The following is a 21,031-nucleotide window of genomic DNA, read 5'->3' as shown; positions in this document are numbered from 1 at the left end:
AGTTTTCTTCCTGAAGGTTTTGCAAATTTTCAGAAATTTGGGGAATGTTTTTGCTGAATTTTTAAATTTTTTTCAGACAAGGAAACAATATTTTTTGGTGCCTGTAAATGAAAACAACAGGAGGGTTAAGAACATTCACAAAGATTTCGCTGGATTTTCGCTGATTTTTTTGTGAATGTTCTTAAAGAAAATATTTGAAATTTTACTGATATATATCTAATCACTTTAGACATTTTTAGGATTTTTTGGAAGATTTTTACTCATTTTTTGAAAATATTTACAAGAATTTTCTTGCCACATTTGGGGGATTTTTTTAAAAAAAATTTAAGGGAAACTTTTGAGGAATTTTTGGAATTTTCTTCCTGAAGGTTTTGCAAATTTTCAGAAATTTTGGGATTTTGTTTTGCAGAATTTTTGGATTTTTTTCAGTCAAGGAAACACTACTTTTTGCTGCCTGTAAATGAGGACAACAGGAGGGTTAAGGAGATCTCAGCCAAACCCTGCAGATGCCGGTTTGAAAATGTGATGCGACAGTCAAACATCAGGACGCCTCCACATGTCCACACTCTGCTCTTTATCTCCTCCTCCCTCCTCCCACGGTACGGCAGCCCTCCCTGGCAGCTTGGCAGAGTCGGCTCCCTCACGCGAGGCGACGGAGTGCAGGGGCCCGGGCCCCAGACAGGAGCCCAAGCTGGTCTCAGCCTCCCAACATGTTGAGCTGGCCCGCCTTGGGCACAGCCAAATGGTTCTGCAGCTGCCCCTTTGTCCCCCTTCCTTAAGTAAACAAAGGACAGAAACAAATTAATGACCTACATTCACAGCAAACCTCACACGGCCTCCTCGCGCACAGAGAGAGCGAGCAGTTGTCTACAAGCAGATGTTCACTTAGAACGCTGCAGATTGCAATTAATGATCACCAAGCAGCAGAACCAAAGGAGAGGGTTCATGTAGTTTCTGCTTATGAAGTGACGACTGAAGGCAGAGCTGGGAGCAGGTAGCAGGAGGACACTTTGCACATAGTGTGGATGTTTAACCCCTCGTGTTGTCCTGCGGGTCAAAATCGAACCGTTTTAAAGTTTGAAAATGTGGAAAATATACATATTTTCACAGTCAAACTTCTGATGTCCACATTAGCAACATTTTTGGGGCATTTTTGAACATTTTTTGGTGGGAAAAAAAATCTTTCTTAAGAACATTCACCAAAAAAATCAACCAAAATCCAGCAAAATGAGCTGGATTTTGGTTGATTTTTTTGTGTGAATGTTCTTAAAGAAAATATTAGAAGTTTTACTGATATATATGTAATCACTTTATATATTTTTAGGATTTTTAATAAGATTTTTACTCTTTATTTGAAAATATTTACAAGATGTTTCTTGCCAAATTTGGGGTATTTTTTAAAAAAAGATAAAGGCAAACTTTTAAGGAATTTTTGGAATTTTCTTCCTGAAGGTTTTGCAAATTTTTAGAAATTTGGCAAATTTTTTGCTGAATTTTTGTAATTTTTTCAGACAAGGAAACGATATTTTTTTGGTGCCTGTAAATGAAGACAACAGGAGGGTTAAACTGAGGGGAAAATATTTAACTTTCCCAATGAGACGACTTCTGAAACCGACTAATGTTAGAATTATTGTCGCTTTTAACACTTTAAATCTTCTAATCGAGTGAATGCACTTGAGTAGTGAACTCCGCCGAACTGGAATCTTTTCAACACTTCTAAGTTTCCTAAACCAATATTGGGCATTCATCAGACGGAGGACAATGTCATAAAGATTAAGAGTGAGCTTATCGCGTGAGTGTGCGTTGGGGGCTTACCGACCAGACCATCTGGGGCCTAATGAACGCTGCTCCTTGGCCTCAGAGTGCAGGGGCTTTTAATGCATCTGTAAGAGAGGTTTACTGAGCAGCAAGACATTAGCTAAAGCTGATTTCTTTACTGGAAACCCCGTGCTTGAGGACCTTTAGAAGCAGCCTCAGTGTGTGTGTGTGTGTGTGTGTGTGTGTGTGTGTGTGTGTTGCAGGGGATTGGATCTCAACAAGCTGCTGCACATTTTCTTCTCAGATGCAGCCTACACCTCACTTAGTGCCGCAGATATATCGGGAGTTGTGCAAGTTAACACACCGACACACACTGACACGCAGCGAGCGTGCAGGCCGCCACGCTGTGTCCAAGCACGGCTCACTGTAGAGCTGCTCAAACACACAAACATGCACACACAGATGCACGTACGTAACTTCCACCCACATTACAAGTCACCGAGGGACGGGATGCCAAGACCTCCCGCACCGGCCCTTCTGCAACCCGTAACTCTGAGTCACTACGTTTAAAAAGATGCTCAGTTTCAACGATTCTTAACCCTCCTGTTGCCCTCACTTACAGGCACCAAAAAATATTGTCTCCTTGTCTGAAAAAAATCCAAAAATGCAGCAAAAAAAATCCCCAAATTTAAGAAAATTTGCAAAACCCTCAGGAAGAAAATTCCAATAATTCCTTAAAAATTTTATTTTAAAAAATATCCAAATTTGGCAAGAAAATTCTTCTAAAAATCTTCCCAAAAAATTCCTAAAAATGTCTAAAGTGATCCCATATATATCAGTAAAGCTTCTAATATTTTCTTTAAGAACATTCACAAAAAATAAACCAAAATCCAGCGAAATTCGCTGGATTTTGGTTTATTTTTTGTGAATGTTCTTAAAGAAACACTTTTAACATTTCTTTTATTTTCACCAAAAAATGCTCAAAGATTTCCCAAAAATGTTGAAAATGTGAACACCAGAAGTTTCACTGTGAAAATAGATTTTTTTCCCCCACATTTTCAAACTTTAAAATGAGTCAATTTTGACCTGCAGGACGACATGAGGATTAACGGCAGCAGGGAAGACGTGTTGTCGAATTTTTTTAAAAAACCCCCACAAGGATTTGAAGAAAAACTTCACACGTGACGTTGAATTTCAAGATTCTTATAATTTATTGCAGTTTGCACACAATTTAAAAATGTCAACAACAGCACGCCAAAAAATTACAAAACTAAACACAATTAGAATTTACTCCCCTTGAGAAAAATAAAATAAAATCAACCCAACTATGATTGTCAAAGCTAAAATGACTAAATCCGAAAAGGGAACGTAAAAGAAAAGCAAAAGAAAATTTGTAATCTCAAAAGGGAGCAAATATATCTCAATCAAAATCTGCTTGTTTTTTTTGTTTGTTTTTCCCCAGACAGTGATTGTCCTTTTTCAGTCTTTATTTCATGCCCTCCCACCCAAACCCACCCTCCAACCCCTCACCTGTCTTTTCATAAACTGTCTATGACATTTGATTTTTTTTTTGTGTGTTTTTTTTGTCTATTTTTATACCTTGCTTTTAAAAAAATCTCCCCCCTTTTTGTTTTCAAGTAAGCACAGCAAAAAAAAAAAAAAAAAAGATGGGAGATGTCTTGCCGGGGTGTTTTACTTCACAGAGCGGTTGACATCACTCCCGCAACTCCACCCCGCGCTCACACTTTTTAAAAAAATAAGATTAAATTAACAAAAAAAAAGAAAAGAAAAAAAACAGCCCGGACTACAGCAGTTTAAGGCGGTCAAGTACAACCAGAGGGACAGAACGGAACGAGAAAACAGCAGTAAATGATGAAAACAACAGCAGGATAGAGGGAGCCCATATGCAGAGACGCTGCCAGTGAAGAAATAAGAGACAAAAAAACCAAAAAAAAAACGAGACGATGTGGTGCAAACTGCCGCAATGTCACCCACACTGTTGCATTGGCAGAGCCTGTAGGTGCCACCAGATGACATGGCGGCACATACGAGCACCCCGCCCACCACATGCACACCAGCGGGGGCAAACAGACACAGCGATGGGGGGGGGAAACGTCGGTATCTCCGTCAATTGTTTCTTTCTGGATTGTTCAAACGCTTGACTGTTATTCTTAAAAATCTCGAGATACGGAAGTTAAAAATAAACTGATGTAGCCCCAACCCAAACACAACATTCACATAGAAAAAAGAGAGTTTTTCAATCACATGATCAAAATATAATAATAAGACATCATTTTTTTTAATGATAAATTCAATAAATTCCATGAATTTACACGTGATTTTCAACCATTTCTCAACGCTCTACAGTATTAAATACTCCCACAGCATCGGAAATGTTTCGGGGTTTGTTTGTTTGTTTTTTAAATAAAGGCATCTTTTTCAGCAAAAATCTGATTTCATGTCTTTTTAGCTTAAAAAGGTGCATGCCAATTCTCTCCCATCTGTCTCAAAGTAAGGATTAAGAGGAGAAAACGCAGACATCTTGTGACATTCACTGCATCTAATGTGAAATGCGCTCGCTGCTCTGAGCTGTCGGCCCCGTTCGGCACGAAGCAACAGTGTGACAAAGATATCTGACCCTTCAACTTCCAGCAGGAGAGCTCAGGTTCAGCCGCTCTCCCTCTATCCTTCACACTTCAGCCAAGCCACAAAACTGCACTCCACAGACCTGAAACGAGAGCCCAGATCTGCAGGAATAAGAAAAGAAATGGCTCCACGGCGTTCAGAACCGGAGAGGACGGACATGAGAGGGAGAGAGAGAGATGGGAAAACAAACGTGAAGCGGTGGAGACATTAAACGCCTGAGGAGGAGCAGGAGGAGGAGGAGGAAGTGCTGGGTGGACGTAGATCTTCAGTAGGTTTTAAACTGACTGGTATGAACCGAGTCACACGCTCATAAACACACACACAAACACACACACACACGCGCAGCAGAGAGATCAGTGCATATAAACACAGGCTTAAAATGCTTCATCGTATCGCTTCAACATCCGACGGAAACACATTCGGTAACATTCTTCTAGGAGCCCAGCGACAGACCTACGACGAGTAGAAAAAAAAATTCCAACTTTTCACTGTCAAAAGTGTACTGTTCAAACATTTCCCCCCTGATGCAAAAACCACAACTTAAAGGTTTAAGACAAAATCAAAATTTCATGCATTTTTTTTCCATAGTCGTGAGAATAATATTCAGTTTTTAACAGATCGCACCCTGGAGTAGTATTCACAAAGAAAAGAAAAAGGAAAGCCCGTTGTCAAATATTTGATCAATTACAATGTGTACAGTAATACAGCAAATTCACATTTTTATTTTAAAATATACAAGTTTGGACGTCATGCAACAACAGCAGGTCCCATTACAAAAAAAAGTAACAAAATAATAATAATAATAATAATCATTAAGTTAAAAAAATTGTAAAGGATTAAAGTTTTAAAACTATAGCAGAACAATATACAACAACCTTAAATTAAATACCTTTTCAACAAGAGATGTTTTAAAGACTGCCAGCTAGATTTAAGAAAAAATTCTATCAATAACAATAATAGTTATCATTTGTAAAGGTCTTTTCATTTTTAGAAAATACTTCAGATTGATTGGAAGTGAAAAAAGGAGGCTGTGCATTGCATGAGTGCCATCAGTTTGTCTGTCAGTCAGTCAGCTTTGCCCTCAACACACAACACCAAAGAGCTTAACAAGAGAAGCGGGGAGCGCTTCGCCAACGACACCTCCATGCCAGTAGAAAATAAAATTAATACACACAAAACACACTCATACACACTCACGCACATTAGGTGAAATTTTTGCCAGAGTAGTGCAGTATCACACACACACACGCACACACACACTTCTTCAAACGGTGTGTGCGGTGGCGTCGACTTGCGGTGATCACAGTACCCGTTTAGTGTATTGTAATGCTTTTTCACTTCAGTGTGTTCGACCTGAACTCCTGCAGTGGTGTTTTTTTGTCTGTGGAAATGGGACCGATATGCTGGCCAGCGTCGGAGTGTTGTGTCTGGGATGAAACACAAACAGAGAGAAAACTCTTCAAAAAGGCGAGACATCCTCACTGGGACCCATGTCCTCAGACGCAAACAAAACCACCGGCAGAAGAAAAGTTACGCCAAATAAAAATAAGAGTTCAGAATAAAATAGAATAAAACAAAATTACCCCAAATAGCAACAACAAAAAAACTCAGTAGTAACATTTTCATGTGCTAGTAAAGTGCAATTGAATGAGATGTTGCAACAAACAAGAACATGACTCACTTAAACACCAAATATCAAACTCTGCCTCCTCCCTTTCACCTCACCATGCCTCTGCCCTTCTTTCACTCTCCGTCTCTTTCCCTTTATCAAACCCAGCAGTCTGTTTCTACTTCCACAGTTCCTGGGAGCTGTCCTCGATCGCCCAATCCCTGACATTGGGCAGTGCCAGCGGTTCGCTCTTCACTGACAGCGAGTTGACCAGTTCGCAATGGAACTTGCGGATGTGTCGGTAGAGGTCCCCGGATTGCGTGAAGCGCCGCTCGCACCACTTGCAAGCGTGCGGCTTCTCACGCGTGTGCACCACTGCGTGGCGGCTGAGGTTGTGTGAGTACTGGAAGCTCTTGCCGCAGGTGGTGCAGGTGTAGGGTTTTTCACCGGAGTGTGTCCGCTCATGGCGTTTCAGCGTGTACATGCAGGAGAAGGTCTTGCTGCAGATGGTGCAGGTGGGCACGTTGACGTCTCCAGCGGGCTTGGAGCGGATGCCCTCCTGCTCCCTGAAGTGGGAGCTGAGGTGAAGCTGGAGGATGTGAGGGGAAGGGAAAACCTTGTTACACAGCGGGCACATGAAGATCTGGGTGTGCTGAGCTGACAGCATGTTGGAGACGTAAGGCAGCAGAGAGCTATCCATGCTGGCCGCCTCGGCCTGGGCGCGCTCGTTTTCACTGCCCAGTATGTCCTCATCGTCTGCTGAGGCCGGAGGCTTCTCCTCCCGCTCCAGCTCCGAGGCCAGAGACGCCTCTCTCAGGGCCGACAGGTGAGCTTCCAGGCCGAGCCTCCGCTGGGCCGACAGAGGCCCTCCGACCCCGTGGTGGGTCAGGCCCCCGTTGGCGCTGGGAACTGTGGCCTTGGTGAGGCCGCTGTGCTCCATGTCATAGTCCCCACCTCCCAGTTCCTCTTCCTCGTCTGAAGCCACGCCCCTCTCCACCTTCACCCTCACAGCCAATGGGCTCTGGAGGCTGTCTGGCGTCGCTGCGCCACTGAAATAGGACTGGTGGTGGTTGCTGTGGTTGCTACCGGCAATCGGCTTGACTGACAGGTCCAGGACGCAGTCGGCCGCATCACTGGACACCCTCCTGCCCCGGTGCCCTCCACGAGAGCTCACGGAGCGGTGAGACCTCTGGGACCTCTGGGACAGAGATCCAGTGGAGCTGGTGGGGCTGCCGGCCGGGGAGAGCAGCTTCCCTCCCTCCCCCAGGCCTTCCCCACCCTGCGTCTCCGCCTCGCCGTGCCCTGGGCTGGTCGTAGCCATGGCCGGTGTCCCTGATCTGTCTGCAGACGGCAGCCTCAGCCACAGAGGTCCTCCCTCGGCCTTCCCCTCCTCCTCTTCGTCACTGTGCAGCAGGTCGGCTGTAGCCGGCCGGCCTGTAGAACCGTCTGATAGACTGTCAGCCTTGTCGGAGCAGCTGGACCCGCCATCATCCTCTCTGCGCGTGCTGTCTGCCTCTGCTGTGGCCTTCTGCTTCAAACGCTTCTTACACACCTTGACTATGTCATACATGTGCAAGTAGCTGGCCGCTGCCAGCACATCCTCTACGGGAAGGTCCTGGAACTGCAGCTTGCCCTCGTACATGAACTCCAGGAGCAGGGAAAAGGCCGGGGCTGTGACAATGTCGCTGTTGAGGTGCACCACATCTCTCTTGTCCAGCTGGTCCTTGTAGAAAAGGTGAAAGTACATGCTGCAGGAGGCCAACACGGCACGGTGTGCACGGAACTGGGCATCGCCCACCAGCACCGTGGAGTCACACAGGAAGCCCTGGTGCCGCTGCTCGCTCAGACACTGGAGTAAATGTCTGCTGTGGTCTGGGAACTCCATCCTGCCGTCCTCATAACCTGCAGCCAAACACAGACACAGAAACTCAGTTAAAGTCAGGCTCATCAAAAAAACACTCTCAGTATCCACGATATTGAAATTTACAGCTATAGTGGGTTTTTAAAGAAGATGTGCGTGATTTTAAAAAAGTATTAAAAATTGCTTCGAGAGAAAATACAGAAGAAAAGAATGAAATAAAATACAGACGACAAGCAGAGCCAACAAAGGAAAATCTACAATGAGAGACAACAAAAACAGATTTGAAAAAAATGAAAGAAAAGGTAAAATTCAAGCAAAGTGTAGACACCAAATAGTTTTTTTTTAATCATCACTTAGGCTTTTGTGCAAGCAGGACAATTTCTACCAACAAATTTATACAAAACGAGGCCAATAAAAAAACCGAGAAACACGAGCGAGAAGAAAAAAACACATTTGGTCGGAAACGCTGAAAACAAACCAGATAATACAGGCGAGAGAAGGTGGGTCAGAGAAAACAAGACGAGCGAGACGTAAAATAAGGAGCATTTTCAAACCTGTAAAGTTAATAAAAATAAAAAATAAAACACGCAGCACTGACACCAGATAGATAAAAACCTGCAGAGAGATGACGTTTTACTCAAAATCACGACATCAGCTGAGATGTTTCTTCTAAGTCACGCACACGTTGCTAAATATTTGTTTTATTCTCGAATTATTTTATTTAAAATAACAGGAAAAACGGGAGATAATTACAATTAAAAGGTGCGATTTCAGAGCAGTCGCTGGTTGAGATTTTCCTGAGAGAAAGCCTTAATCTCAGGTAAACCACAGCGACAGATTCTTCCACTCTGTCTCTCCGTTCTCTCTCTGAATCTCTCTAACTCCTCTGCCTGCACTCCTGGATTGTCGCTGCTCCTACGCTGGTTATTTTTATTAACCCACTTTGGCCTGGCCTGGCACAGCCCTTTTAGGTAACCGGCTTTCAGCTGCACACACTGTCCTCACGTACACAACACACACACACACTTAGAACCAGCCTACCTACCAACCACCTCCACAGGCTAAGTCGAGCAGGAAAACTGGCCAATTGAAATAGCACTGTCAAAAACAAAACAGCTTGTCCCTTGTTTAACCTGCGAGCACCGGCTTTAGGTGTGAGATTAGGCGAGGAAAGAAAAAGGAAAAAAAAAAAAAGGCTGTAAAATTTGCAGCAGCGCTCTGCAGGTGTCCTCACAGAAAAGAATCGGCAGAATTTATCAAGCTGATAAAAGAAACAAATTGAGAGAGAGAAAAAAATCTTGGATGAGAGGCGACAATAAGGAGAATGAAATCTGTAAAAAAAAAAAAAAAAGTCCCACCTGTTAACCAAGTCGATTTGTCCTGCCTGAGAAAATACATTGGTCCCGCTCTGCACTGTGTTAACCAAAGCAGTTAAATCACCTCATTTGAATGAAGCTAAACCAAGAATGTCAGTGTGTGTGTGTGTGTGTGTGTATGTGTGTGTGTGTGTGTTGTGTGCTCGCCCTCCGGCTCGTTCAGACTGCTTTTAATGAGGGGACTTACGGGGACAAGGGTGTACCACCTCCCACCCCCACCTCCCCACCCTCCTGTCCAGCCAAACCACCTCCTCCTTCCACACACACTCCATCCCTTCCCATCTGAATCTTAGGAGGAAAAAAAAAAACCCGCACATCCGCCCCATAGTAGAAACTGCCCTCTTCCTCAATCCCCCCCACCCACACCCACCCACCCACCACCACCCAGAAGAGAAGATTTACAATACAATCACTGTAAGTGCCCTGCTCGTCACAGCATCAATCCTAATCCTTAAAGATGGCTAAAAATAAAGACGGCGGCGGCGGCGGTGGGGAGGGAGCCGTCGGCGGAGGCTCAGGAGGGCAGCAGCCCTGTCGCCCGGCCCGGACCAACCTGGGGTCTGGGGGAGAGAGACGCTCGGGAGAGAGGGACAGGGGAGGGAGAGAGGGTGAGGGAGAGGCTGGGACGGCCGGGGAGGGAGGCTTACCCACATCTGATCCAGCTGACGGGGGCCATATGGCAGCTGCTAGCCAGATAAAGAGATTAAGACTAGGAGGGAGTGCGATTACAGCTGTCTAGCCAATTCAGGCAGCTCAAATCTGCAACTTCTAAATTAGTCTCCTCTACTCCAGCCGACAGGAGGGGGAAAAGTGGGTAGAGTAGACCGCACATGCTTTCAAGTAATTTTACAGACGGTTAGAATTAGCTGAAATTTTAAAAAAGGCATAAAATAAGCAGGATTAAATGCTATCTTTTGGACATTTTTGCTCTTTTATTAACTTGTCTTTAATGACAAAATTACCACTTTATTTTTAAAATTTGCTCAAAAAACAACAAATTTTAAAAATAGTTTCTCTCTTCTGTTAACAAGTGTCCCAAACAAACTGCCCCCGGCAACACAAATGGGAGTTTTTGTTTTCAAATTCAGCTCGCTCGACTAACAAAACTAAAAACAACAGCAGAGTGTTCCCGGACCGCAATTACCCCTCAGACAGGCAGCAGCAGCAACTACTTTTACCACTGAAGCCTCTCACCACCGGCAGCAGCTTCACACAGATCCTCACGCCGGTTTGACACACCGGAGATCCCGACAACAACAACAAAACACACACTCCGCTACACCCCGAAACTCCACGACACAAAGACGGATGCACGCAAACAAACACACACACACACAGAAAAACGGTACCTGCAGCAGTATGCATCAACTTGATTAACTCCACTGTAGCAGAATAGCCGGGCTCTCTGGCTGGGAATGGCTGTATCTCCCTCTCTATCTCTCTCTCTCTCTCTCTCTTTTTCTTTCCTGCTCTTTCTCTTCCTCGCTCGCTCTCTCTCTGAATCAATGAGTGGGTAGAAGAAGAAGAAGAAGAAGAGGGAGGCAGGCAAAAAAAAAAACACGCTGTTCAAACTGCGAGGGACAGATGCAAAGTGGAGGAGATGTTGGAGGGGGAACGAGATACCACCTCCCTCCTCCTCCTCTTCCTCCACCTCCTCCTCCTCCTCCTAACTGGCGCTGATCGGCAGCCACAAACACACACACATGCACAGCACTAACTCTCCCAGGCTGCCGCTGAGACTCACAATAAAGGACTGGGGAGGGGTGGAGGCGGCGGAGGGATGGAGGAGGAGGAGGTGGGGTGGATGGCAGCCTGTCAGCTGCTCTGACATCATCCTCAGATGGAGATGCTACCTCCAGCTGTGCTCTTTCTACAGCCATATGCTGCCTCCTCTACACTCCTGCCACCAGACTCCTCTTTCATTCTACCAACACCGCACAACTTTGTCTCTCTTTCTCCCCCTTCTTTTTTTTTTGCTCTCTCTGGGAAAAAAACACACTGGTTTGCTAAATGCACCGGGATTTGTTTGTTTTTATATAGCTGAAACTATCAAGGAAGTTTGCTGTGAAAATAACCACCATAATAAACTTTTGTGTATGTTTTTAGATGCACCTCTTTCTCGCTGTCTCCTTCCAGTAGCCATAAACAAAGGCCAACGCAGCACATTTGCAACTGACAGACGCACGCAGCTGATATTGTTTTCCACTTCTTTACGGTTCAGTGCCGCCGCTGCCTTGTCTTGTATTCATTCATTCACTCCCTCATTCACTCATTCATCTATCCGTCTATCCCTGCACCCCCTGCCCGGACCCTTCGGACAAGTGACAGGAACAGAAATGAAATGAGGAAACAATGGGAACAAGTGGTAAAAAAGAAAGAACCCACTGAGTGTGAATCCCAAACAAAAGCCACACAAGGGTTTAATAAGGCGGGGAGAAACTTATTACAACAGCTTTATTTCGCTTTCATTTTTAGGGAACTGTTATACTAACTCTTCCTTTTATTATCATTTTTTTAAATTTCAGTGCTTGAGCTGATTAGATAAAGTTTAAAAGACTAATATGGCACCTAAATGTTAAGGTAAATTACACGAATTAGTGTTATTTATATTTGTTTTACACCATTTAGAAGTTAATTACAAATAATTCTGTGTAATAACCCGCAATTTAACTTTTTTTTAACACCCCACCAGCTGAGTTAAATAAAATAAAACACACACATAGAGAGAAAGTGCATTACATTAACTTGTAATTAACTTCCCCACTGGGAGTTTCTCTAAGCATGCTTAATTACAGCGTTAGAAAGTCTTAATTAATTTCTGTTTCACTTTGTTTTATTGCCGTGACTGTGCAGGACTAAGTTTGGACCGATCATTTTTAACGAGCAGCTTTTTGTCCGGCGACAGAGGAGGGGAAAAAATTAGCATAAAAAGTCTGACGGGCTGTTAAGACAGTCCACACCGGAGGGCTTTAATTAATTTCCACGCAACAAACAACAGGAACACGGAGGGAAACACACACACGGAGACACACGGAGACACACTGACCCACGCAGCTAGCTATAGCCCGACCACGGCTAACAAAAGTACGGCGGACGAGCTACGATATTGGGCTATTTACAGTTGTTCGGAAGGCCCCGGTGCTATGACAACAGCTGCTAAAACACCGCGGAGGGACGGCTAACACAGCAACTACTACCGGAGGGACACAACACAGTCATGCTAAGGAAGGTTTAGCTACTTTTTCCCCCTCCGTAACCCACCCCGAGCCTCCTTTAATCGGACTCCGGTATTAAGAGGCAGCACTTACAGACAACCAGGTCCAACGTCTTTCCCTGCTTCCTCCGTCAGAATCCTCCTTTTTCCCCTTTTCTCCCTCCGCGGACACCCAAACTAGATCGACTTTGGACTAATTTCCATAACAGGGCTGCCGAGGCGGCGAGCAGGCAGGCGGAGGGGGACGGGGAGTCTAGCACTCTGCGGCGGCCAGATGTTTCCGAGCTGTTGCTGCTCAACTCGGGGCTGGAAGAAAAAGGAGGCGAGTTGACTGGCACGGCGAGGAAGCCAATGGTGCCGGCGAGCAGGAAAGTGAAGGCAAATTGGAAGCGGCCCTCTGACGGAGCGGAGGGAGGGATATGTCTTCCTCTGTCGGCGGCGTAGGTTGACACCAGGCAACAACAACAGCAGCAGCGGCAGCGCACCACCGTGAGCAGGCAGGAAAAGAAGAAGCTGGGCCAAACCAACTGGTTCTGCGAGTCAGTGAGGCGGACTGGCGCAGCGGAGAGAGAGTGGAGAGCGGAGAGCGGCGCGGTGCATTCTGGGTGCTGTAGTCCAGCCCGAGGAGGGAGGAGGAGGAGGAAGGGGGCGGAGCTGATGTGAGCAGGTGCACCACCTTGACAGGAAAAAAAAACACTGTTGGTTTTCCTGTGCTGCTGCATAATGCTTAACACTTCTGAAATAACAATAACAACATACAGGCAGGTCTGAATCAGTGGAAGAAAACAGCTGCACCACCTCCAGAGGTGGCGATTCAGTTATCAGCTATGGACAGGGTGTCCATGAAGTCTCTGTACAGCTTTAAGAATTTATTACAAAAAAAAAATAAATGAAGACAACAGGAGGGTTAACAGTACCTCTTTCACCAACAGGATACCTGGAAAACACACAATTTCAATGTGATTACAAACTTTAATAAACACTGATTACAGTCAAACAAATCTGGTGAAGATATCTTATCAACTGCCTTTGTAATAAATTCTTAAAACTGTAAAGAGACTTTATGGACACCCTGTATAATTAACACAGTTGTGTTAAAGTAAAATAAATCCTCATCAGGTAGATTCTCAGAGAGCACAGTACTCCTCCAAGATTGTTCATTCCCTGACCTTGCGCTGATGACAGGCACGTGTACGTTATGTATGGATACCGACTCGCGTGACTTAATAGCAATATGTGACACAATAAGCAAAGTTTTAACCAATTTCCAATTAAATAAATAAATTTCAAATCATCACTGCTTTGACTCTGGGTTGACCCACCAGATGTAGATTTCAGGTGTCAGGCAGTTTTCTCCTAGATTTCCCTTATCTCTGTGTTACTGTTTTTGGTAAACAAGCATAACCTCCAAACAACAAACAACCTGACTAAAAATTTCATGTTTCGCAGACGGTTCAGATCGTGCAATAAGGCTTGTTTTTGACGGTGCTTATCTTTCTGTGTGCAAAAGTTCTACCAAATTTCCTCATCCCTATTTTGAGGAAACCACTGCTGCATCTTTTGCTTAACTTGTATGACTGTGTTTGGTTTTAGGAAATAGGAAACGTGAACAAGCCAGAGTTTTTCCCCCTGTAACAGAATGATAATGAAGTGTAGTCAGATTATTCTCCCCCTCAATTAATCATAATGGTCTGATTAATTATGAGTTACAGACAGGATAACACTGAAGGATAAATGTTGATGTTTCTTGATCTCCTTTAAGTCCAACTTCAGCCAATCAGCATTTGTCTTCTCTGACTTTAACCAATCACTTCTGATGGTTGCTTAGAAATAACTTCTCTAGTGTGGGGGTGTTTTTTTTTCTCTGACTAAAACCGCCCTGAACGAGATTCTACAGAGGTGGATCTTGCAGTGAGGTCGTGGATAAAGGTTTAGGCCGCCCTGAAATGGACTCCAAGTTCCTGCAGCTCAAAACAGCTTAACACCCTCTGACCTTTTTACCCTCGCTGTAGACTTCAGTGCAGAGCCGGAGATGTTATGAAAGAGACACTTAAAGAATCCTGAACAGAAATCTATACACACCAAAGATGACACTTCCTGTCTAAAAGGCCGATCATCTGCTTTGTATTAGCCGAACCAAGACAGATCCAACCGATAGTGTTGCTGCACTGATGTAAGCTTGGTGTTGTGAAACTGTCTGCATGTGTAGAAGCAGAATCAGTTGGGGGAAAAAAAAAACACCTTTACAACTTACTTTAGGGCAAATCACCAAAACGTTTTAAGAAGTTTTTATCAGATTTGACTTGAAACTACAATTATGTCTCACTCTCTGTTCATTTAAATAGGAATGTGACCCAAAATAACAGCCTGGGTTTGTTATCAAGATGATAGATTTGCTAAAAAGGAAGTTTGAAGAGATCATTGTTTCCTACAGACGAAGCAAACCTTTAAAAGTTGTTTTTCTTCTTCTTTTTTAAAAGCCACGCAATTTCTGAAAACAGCTGTGTACTGTAGTTTTTACCAAATGCTACTTAAGCTAGATTCTATCTATCTATCTATCTATCTATCTATCTATCTATCTATCTATCTATCTATCTATCTATCTATCTATCTATCTATCTATCTATCTATCTATCTATCTATCTATCTATCTATCTATCTATCTATCTATCTATCTATCTATCTATCTATCTATCTATCTATCTATCTATCTATCTATCTATCTATCTATCTATCTATCTATCTATCTATCTATCTATCTATCTATCTATCTCTGATATGAGGCATTAGGAGGAAACTCTTACTCTGTGTAATCATCCTAATATCCCACCTTTCTTATGTTAGTGCACTATTTCTGATACAATTAGTGAGATTATTGATCAGTCCATTAGTGGGAATCACCACCAGTTTGATTATTGATTCACTAAACCAGAGCTAAATTGACCTTGATCCGAAAATGATGAACATTTTGGCATTTATGGAGGCATTTTATCGACAAAACAATTGATTAATTAATCGACTGTATAAAGAATCTCCAGAATAATCGATGAGTAGATAACTGGTACACTATTAGTTTGTCTCCCAGTCTACAATCTACCCTCACAATCAGGTTCATTTTCCCAAAAGTTCTTAATCAAGTTGACCCAGACAGAAATTTCTCCATAAAAGCCTCCCCCGATATTTGAACTCCATCAAAAGAGAGGACAGCATAATTGGAAACCCAGTTGCTCTTTCACAGATTCAACCTTGAGAGTCTAAAAAGCCCAAATAAATGAGTTTCACAACAAAATAGGCTGTTGGTGTTTGTGGATGAATCAGGACGTAGAGAAAATGATGTGCTGTGTTTATTTCCTCCATTTTAAAGCCGACTTGCCACCGAAAAACACATTTAACAAAGTAAGTGTTCAGGGCAAAAACCAAACAAAAGGCGTAATGAAAGGAGGTAAAGTTACTCTTTTAAAAATGATTAATGTGGGCCAAGTGGTGTCCTTGCATACAAAATGGATAGGCCTCAGATAAATGTAACAGGTTCCTCTGCTGGGTTTAACTCTCGGTATCTCTCCCAGCAGATGCATGACTGGCACTTTTATGGGCGACCTGTGACTTGCTGAAGCAACACTGAGGCTTTGTGTGGCGAGGCCTGTTTAACCTGTAAGTGGCAGTTTACAATAAACAGCTGCTGCATGCGTTCACGCTGGACTGGTCTGTTCCTTCACCGGCAGCTGGGTAGGACTGAAGCAGATCATTGGGTTTGTCACTTTGCAACAATGGACCTCCCAGTTTGTCTCCTTATCTACATTGTGTGAGATTGTAGTTCCTCTCTTCTATCTCCCTGTGTTTGATTTTTATCCCTGTTTCACGAGGAATGCTTGTTTTTTTTTTTTGGTGCAGCGCAAAGTGCTGCAGAGATATTTGGGTTGTAAGTTTCCTGCATGACATCCAAGAGAAGAGAGCACCAAATCTAGGGCACAGAGCTACATCAGCAGAAACGCTTCTCCCCGTCCAGAAAAAAAAAGACAGCGTTTGACATAAAGGTGCTCTAAAGAGAGATCCCAGAAACACAACAAACAACGACTTAATTATGTTTTAAAAAGCTTAAATATAAATAAGTGAACAGCACCAGTCAGATGCTGTAAAATCACATCGAATAAGTTTTTAAAATCCTCTCGGATGTGGGTCACTGGGACGAAAACCTCCGTCGAATGTCTGTCATTAAAGCTTCGACGTGAATAAAGTTTGGGCAGCTCTGGTTGCCCGACTGAGTCCGAGGGCCTATTTGCATCCCCTAAACCTGTCCCAGTAAACTAATTGGCGTTACTAATAGATGCTGGATGAACTGCAGCCCTGTATGATAATGAATTCACACGATCTGGTGTCATAGCTGAAGGACTTGTTAAAATGCAAATGAATGATGACCCTGTTACGCGTCCATCAATTTGGGGGTCCATGTTACCGGCGCATTACAATGAGCCCCTTGTTCAGACACGAAAGTACAATTAGGCCCTCGGGAAGGAACATTTCAGCAAAGAGGCCTGCGCAGAGAATTAGATTTAAAGACAGACTTTCACAACTATTCGCTAATTTTGTGCAGAATGATTTTTCTCAGGGAGACGTTTCGGATTCACCTCGCTGTCTGTTTCTGCAGCTTCTGTATCTGAATACTGTAAAGAAAAAGATGCACTTCAGATAGCCTTGAACGCTGTGAAATCTGTTCTGTCTCTCTCTCTCTCTCTCTCTGTGTGTGTGTGAATGCCTCAAGAGATTCCTGTGCAATTTTCTAAACTTCTTTCACCTTTCCTGTGTTTCCCCCTCTGATCCACGTATTGTTTTGCCACTGACAGATGCCAGAATACAGCCGAGTGTGTGTTTGTGTCTGCGAGAGAGAGAGAGAGAGTGTGTGTGTGTGTGTGTGCATGCGAGCCAAAAAAAACAGAGCCAGACTGATGTTTGAAATTATCTGTACCACTGTTTCATCCTCCCCACAGCTGAAAGACAAAGCAGAAGGCAGGCAGAGGGGGGAAAAAAAGCACAACATAAAAAGACCAATATGCAGAACATTCATGTATCTACTGCAAAAGTTTTTGTTTAGGTTTACTTCTCTTTTTTCACTTGAGAGGAAATTAAATGCACTCGTCCACAAATAGTCTCACATATTCAGAAAGAGACAGTCAGACCTTCCTCAAATCTTCAAACGTCACCGCAGCGATGACAACAGCACTAACTGTTGTTTCCTTTAAATGTGAATTAGGCAGTAAGAAAACGACGTAGAAGCAAACTCCTCTCTGTTGTTTCAGAATAAATGCAGCATTGTTTAGAGCAGTCCTTCCCCTCTCTGCCTCTGGAGGTCGCTGTAGATCCCATGTTTTACACTCCAATTCTCTCTCCATTTAATTTAGGTTCAATGAAGCTTTGTTGGCTTTATTTTCTGATTTTAAAAATATGTTTCCACAGCAAGTAAATGATTCATCCATGTACAGGGAATGGATTGAGACAGTGAGTCACCGAGGCTTTAAATAAAGTGTAAAGAAAGTAAAATAAATCTATTTTTAGATTTTTAAATAATTTGTTTACAGTTACAGCTGAGCTCCCAGCATTTGTGTTTCCCCTCTCACTGTATTTGTGGTGCTATTTTTTCAAGCAGAAGTGTTTGAAGCTAATACTCAGCGTTTTTATTTCGGCCCCCAGAAGCAGGTAGTCCTGAGTGCACCTCTTTTTTTATGTCTGAAGCAAAGAAAAAGCATTTTGTGAATCTGGCAGAGGAAGCGATTCTGTGAAAACCTCTGGCCATACCTGAGATATTACGACTGCACGCTTCACAGGTTCTGGCTCCCGTTGCCGGCATTAATTACATTTTGCTTGTCAACTGGTTTTCGCATTCAAAGGTTTTCAACACAGACAGCTGTTTGAAAACAACTCCTCAGCACCTCTGAGAAAGATTCTGATTCTGATTCTTGTTTTTCACGCTAAAATGCAGAATTAATGGTGTCTCAGGATGCTTCGTTCAAAATACACAGAATAAATGATTCTGTACCTCGTTTTCTGTCATGTATAAATGTATATTGCTTTCTATGGATGCAAAAAAAATGCTGTTCCATCTAAATTTAGGGATGTTTAGGTTTATTTTCACTTATTGCAAGTTGCTGTGAATGAAGTGTCCTAACTGAAAATGGTAATTCGCAAAGATGTGCCGCCTGTTCAGCTCAGTTTCTAAGCAGCAGGGGGTCAAAATAATGGAATAAACCTATAAAAAGCAGCACACAGGGTCAACAGAGGACACCGCAGCCATCATTATCTCACTTTCTCTGACACTTTCTTGGGCAACTTTCAGTGATTTGAGTTTAAATTAGCATTTAGGCTTTTGGCACAACACCAGTCTTTTCCTTTCTTCTTTTCAGCTGGTGTTAGAGACGCTCAGATTGCTGTCTATCCGTCCAGCCAGGAGCCTCCAGAACCTTCAGCCTCCACAGTGTGTCCCACAGCTTCCCTCATCATGCCCATAATGGAGGCATGCAGGAGGGGAGACACTGGCTGGCTGACAGAGGCAGAGGAAGGGAAGGGAAGAGGGGGGCGGACAGATGTTTGAATCTCAGCCTTGGGGCAGATGAGTCTAATCCATCCTCCAAGGCAGAGGCAGAGACAGAGAGAATGAAATGGAAGCAATGTCTATTAGTGCAACTGGCTGCCCTCTTTCCTCTCTGCATCCCACAACATCCAGACCGAGGTGCCGCTGTGAGAAAAGAAGAGTCCGTTAAAGGTGAAATAACAGGTATCCTACAGACATTTCCTCTCTTAAGGTTATGTTAAAGATGCCCTCTGATGATTTTTTAACCTTGTTAACACGTCCATATGGTGTTTCTTACATTCTAGAAGACACATCCTGAACAAAATATGCAGTCGAGGCCACGGCACAACCTCTCCACCTTCAAACTGCAGCGTACAGATGGAAGTCTTAAAAACACGGATTCATGCGTCAGACAACGCCTGATCCAGTTTAAGGTATTGCATTGTCTACATTACTCACATGAGAAGCTTGCAGAAATATGCTAATGTCAGTCCAACCTGCACAAGATGTCATCAGAGTCAAGTTACTACAGGTCAAATGTTTTGGAATTGCCGAATTCAGACTTCTGTGCTTAACAAACCTGAGTCACCAATCAGCTCAGGGTGGAACTTTTCATGCTATTCTTCTTCTTCAGAATCAGTTTCTGATTGAAATGTGCAACTGAATTACTCCAGTATTACAGCATGCCATTTTGTAGCACAGAGCAGAGTTATAGGTGAGCTGGTGTGCTCGAGCTGCAGCGAGTGGTGGAGAGGAAGGCTGGGGCGTCACAGATCTACACATGAAAGCCATTTGAAGGTCAAAAGGGATGATTTTCATGTAAAGAAAACTCCTAAATATGTTCCTTTGATATGCAGTTTTTAGCTGTATAATAATGAATGAAGGGGGACTGTAAGATAGGAGATGAACAATTAATCTGCTTTAAATTGAAATCTCAATTTGAAACAATGCAAATTAGCAAATTGCAAAGGCTGAATTTTAGAGTGTATGAGGTGGAGCTGTTAAATAACGAAACTAAATTATACTTGCCCATTAACTAGTGCATATAACCTGATATGAGTGCAGTCTCATTGTTGACAGTTACACTTTTGATAGTATGTCATACGATTATGTTCCATCACATGTTTTAAATCTATTACCCAGTTAATATTGAACTAAACTAAATGTCAATAATCACTATTAGATACTCCCGCAATTGTTCATCCTGGCAGTAGTTTTGTTTAGGATGTAAAAGTTCTGTTCTACAAATAACTGCTGATATATTTCAAGTTAAAATATTCCCTCTCAAGATTTCTAGAGCAACAAAATTACAACTTTGCCGGATTCTCTCGAGCATAATTCATACAAACCCGTAGTCTGAAGAGACATTCGGAGTATAAGTTGGCAATAAATGAAATGTGAACAAACTTTAACCTCCACTTTAAGCGAAACTACAAAGCCAACTCAAACGCAAGCTTTCCTGCCGGCGTCGGAAACTCCAAGAAATACTTGAGCGACTTTGTTTCGGCTGACAGTGGGAGGAAGTCCGTTCATATAGTTTAATGATTCGATCATCTGGCCCAGTGTGGCTGCTGTTGTAGGCGGTCTGGAATGCAGCCATTTTGACTGAGCGTAAAATATTCATGAACTATCAATGGTCGCCCATCTGACTGGCTGGGGAACAGCTGCTGGGTCTCTGTGCCTCTAGAGGTGCAGCATCTGTCCATTTGAGGAAAGTGAATATGTGTTTGTGCGAGTGGATGCTTTACATGCGTGTGCCTTTCTAGACATGCATGCGTGTGTGTGTGTGTGTGTGTGTGTGTGTGTGTGTGTGTGTGTGTGTGTGTGTGTGTGTGTGTGTGTGTGTGTGTGTGTGTGTGTGTGTGTGTGTGTGTGTGTGTGTGTGTGTGTGTGTGTGTGTGTGTGTGTCTCAGGGGGATGAGACATCAGGAGGAACAACTGTGTATTTAACTTGCTTATCTCCAGATGGTGGAGGATCATTTTCGAGATGATCAAAAAGGCAAGT

The 21,031-nt window shown here is 43.3% G+C and overlaps 2 protein-coding genes across 6 annotated transcripts in view; one reads left to right on the top strand and one right to left on the bottom strand.

Moving 5' to 3' along the window:
- Positions 1-21,031, top strand: part of adss2 (adenylosuccinate synthase 2) — a 238,197-nt gene that overhangs the window by 69,514 nt on the left and 147,652 nt on the right. The window lies entirely within an intron of this gene.
- zbtb18 (zinc finger and BTB domain containing 18) lies at positions 2,946-12,968 on the bottom strand. Of its 5 annotated transcripts, none has more exons than XM_022212666.2 (2): positions 12,559-12,968; positions 2,946-7,915 (listed from the first exon to the last, which is right to left on the bottom strand). In XM_022212666.2, the coding sequence occupies exon 2, from the start codon at positions 7,896-7,898 to the stop codon at positions 6,192-6,194; it is 1,707 nt and encodes a 568-aa protein (XP_022068358.1). In that variant the 5' UTR covers positions 7,899-7,915; positions 12,559-12,968; the 3' UTR covers positions 2,946-6,191. The 5 variants fall into 5 exon arrangements, with proteins under 5 accessions (XP_022068358.1, XP_022068357.1, XP_022068355.1 ...); XM_022212665.2 differs by lacking the exon at positions 12,559-12,968 and adding an exon at positions 10,600-10,984; XM_022212663.2 differs by lacking the exon at positions 12,559-12,968 and adding an exon at positions 9,233-9,437.

This window comes from Acanthochromis polyacanthus, chromosome 15 (assembly GCF_021347895.1).
Source record: "Acanthochromis polyacanthus isolate Apoly-LR-REF ecotype Palm Island chromosome 15, KAUST_Apoly_ChrSc, whole genome shotgun sequence".
NCBI lineage: Eukaryota > Metazoa > Chordata > Actinopteri > Pomacentridae > Acanthochromis > Acanthochromis polyacanthus.
The sequence above is the reverse complement of the archived record's forward strand: the minus strand, read 5'-3'. Positions and strand labels throughout refer to the sequence as shown.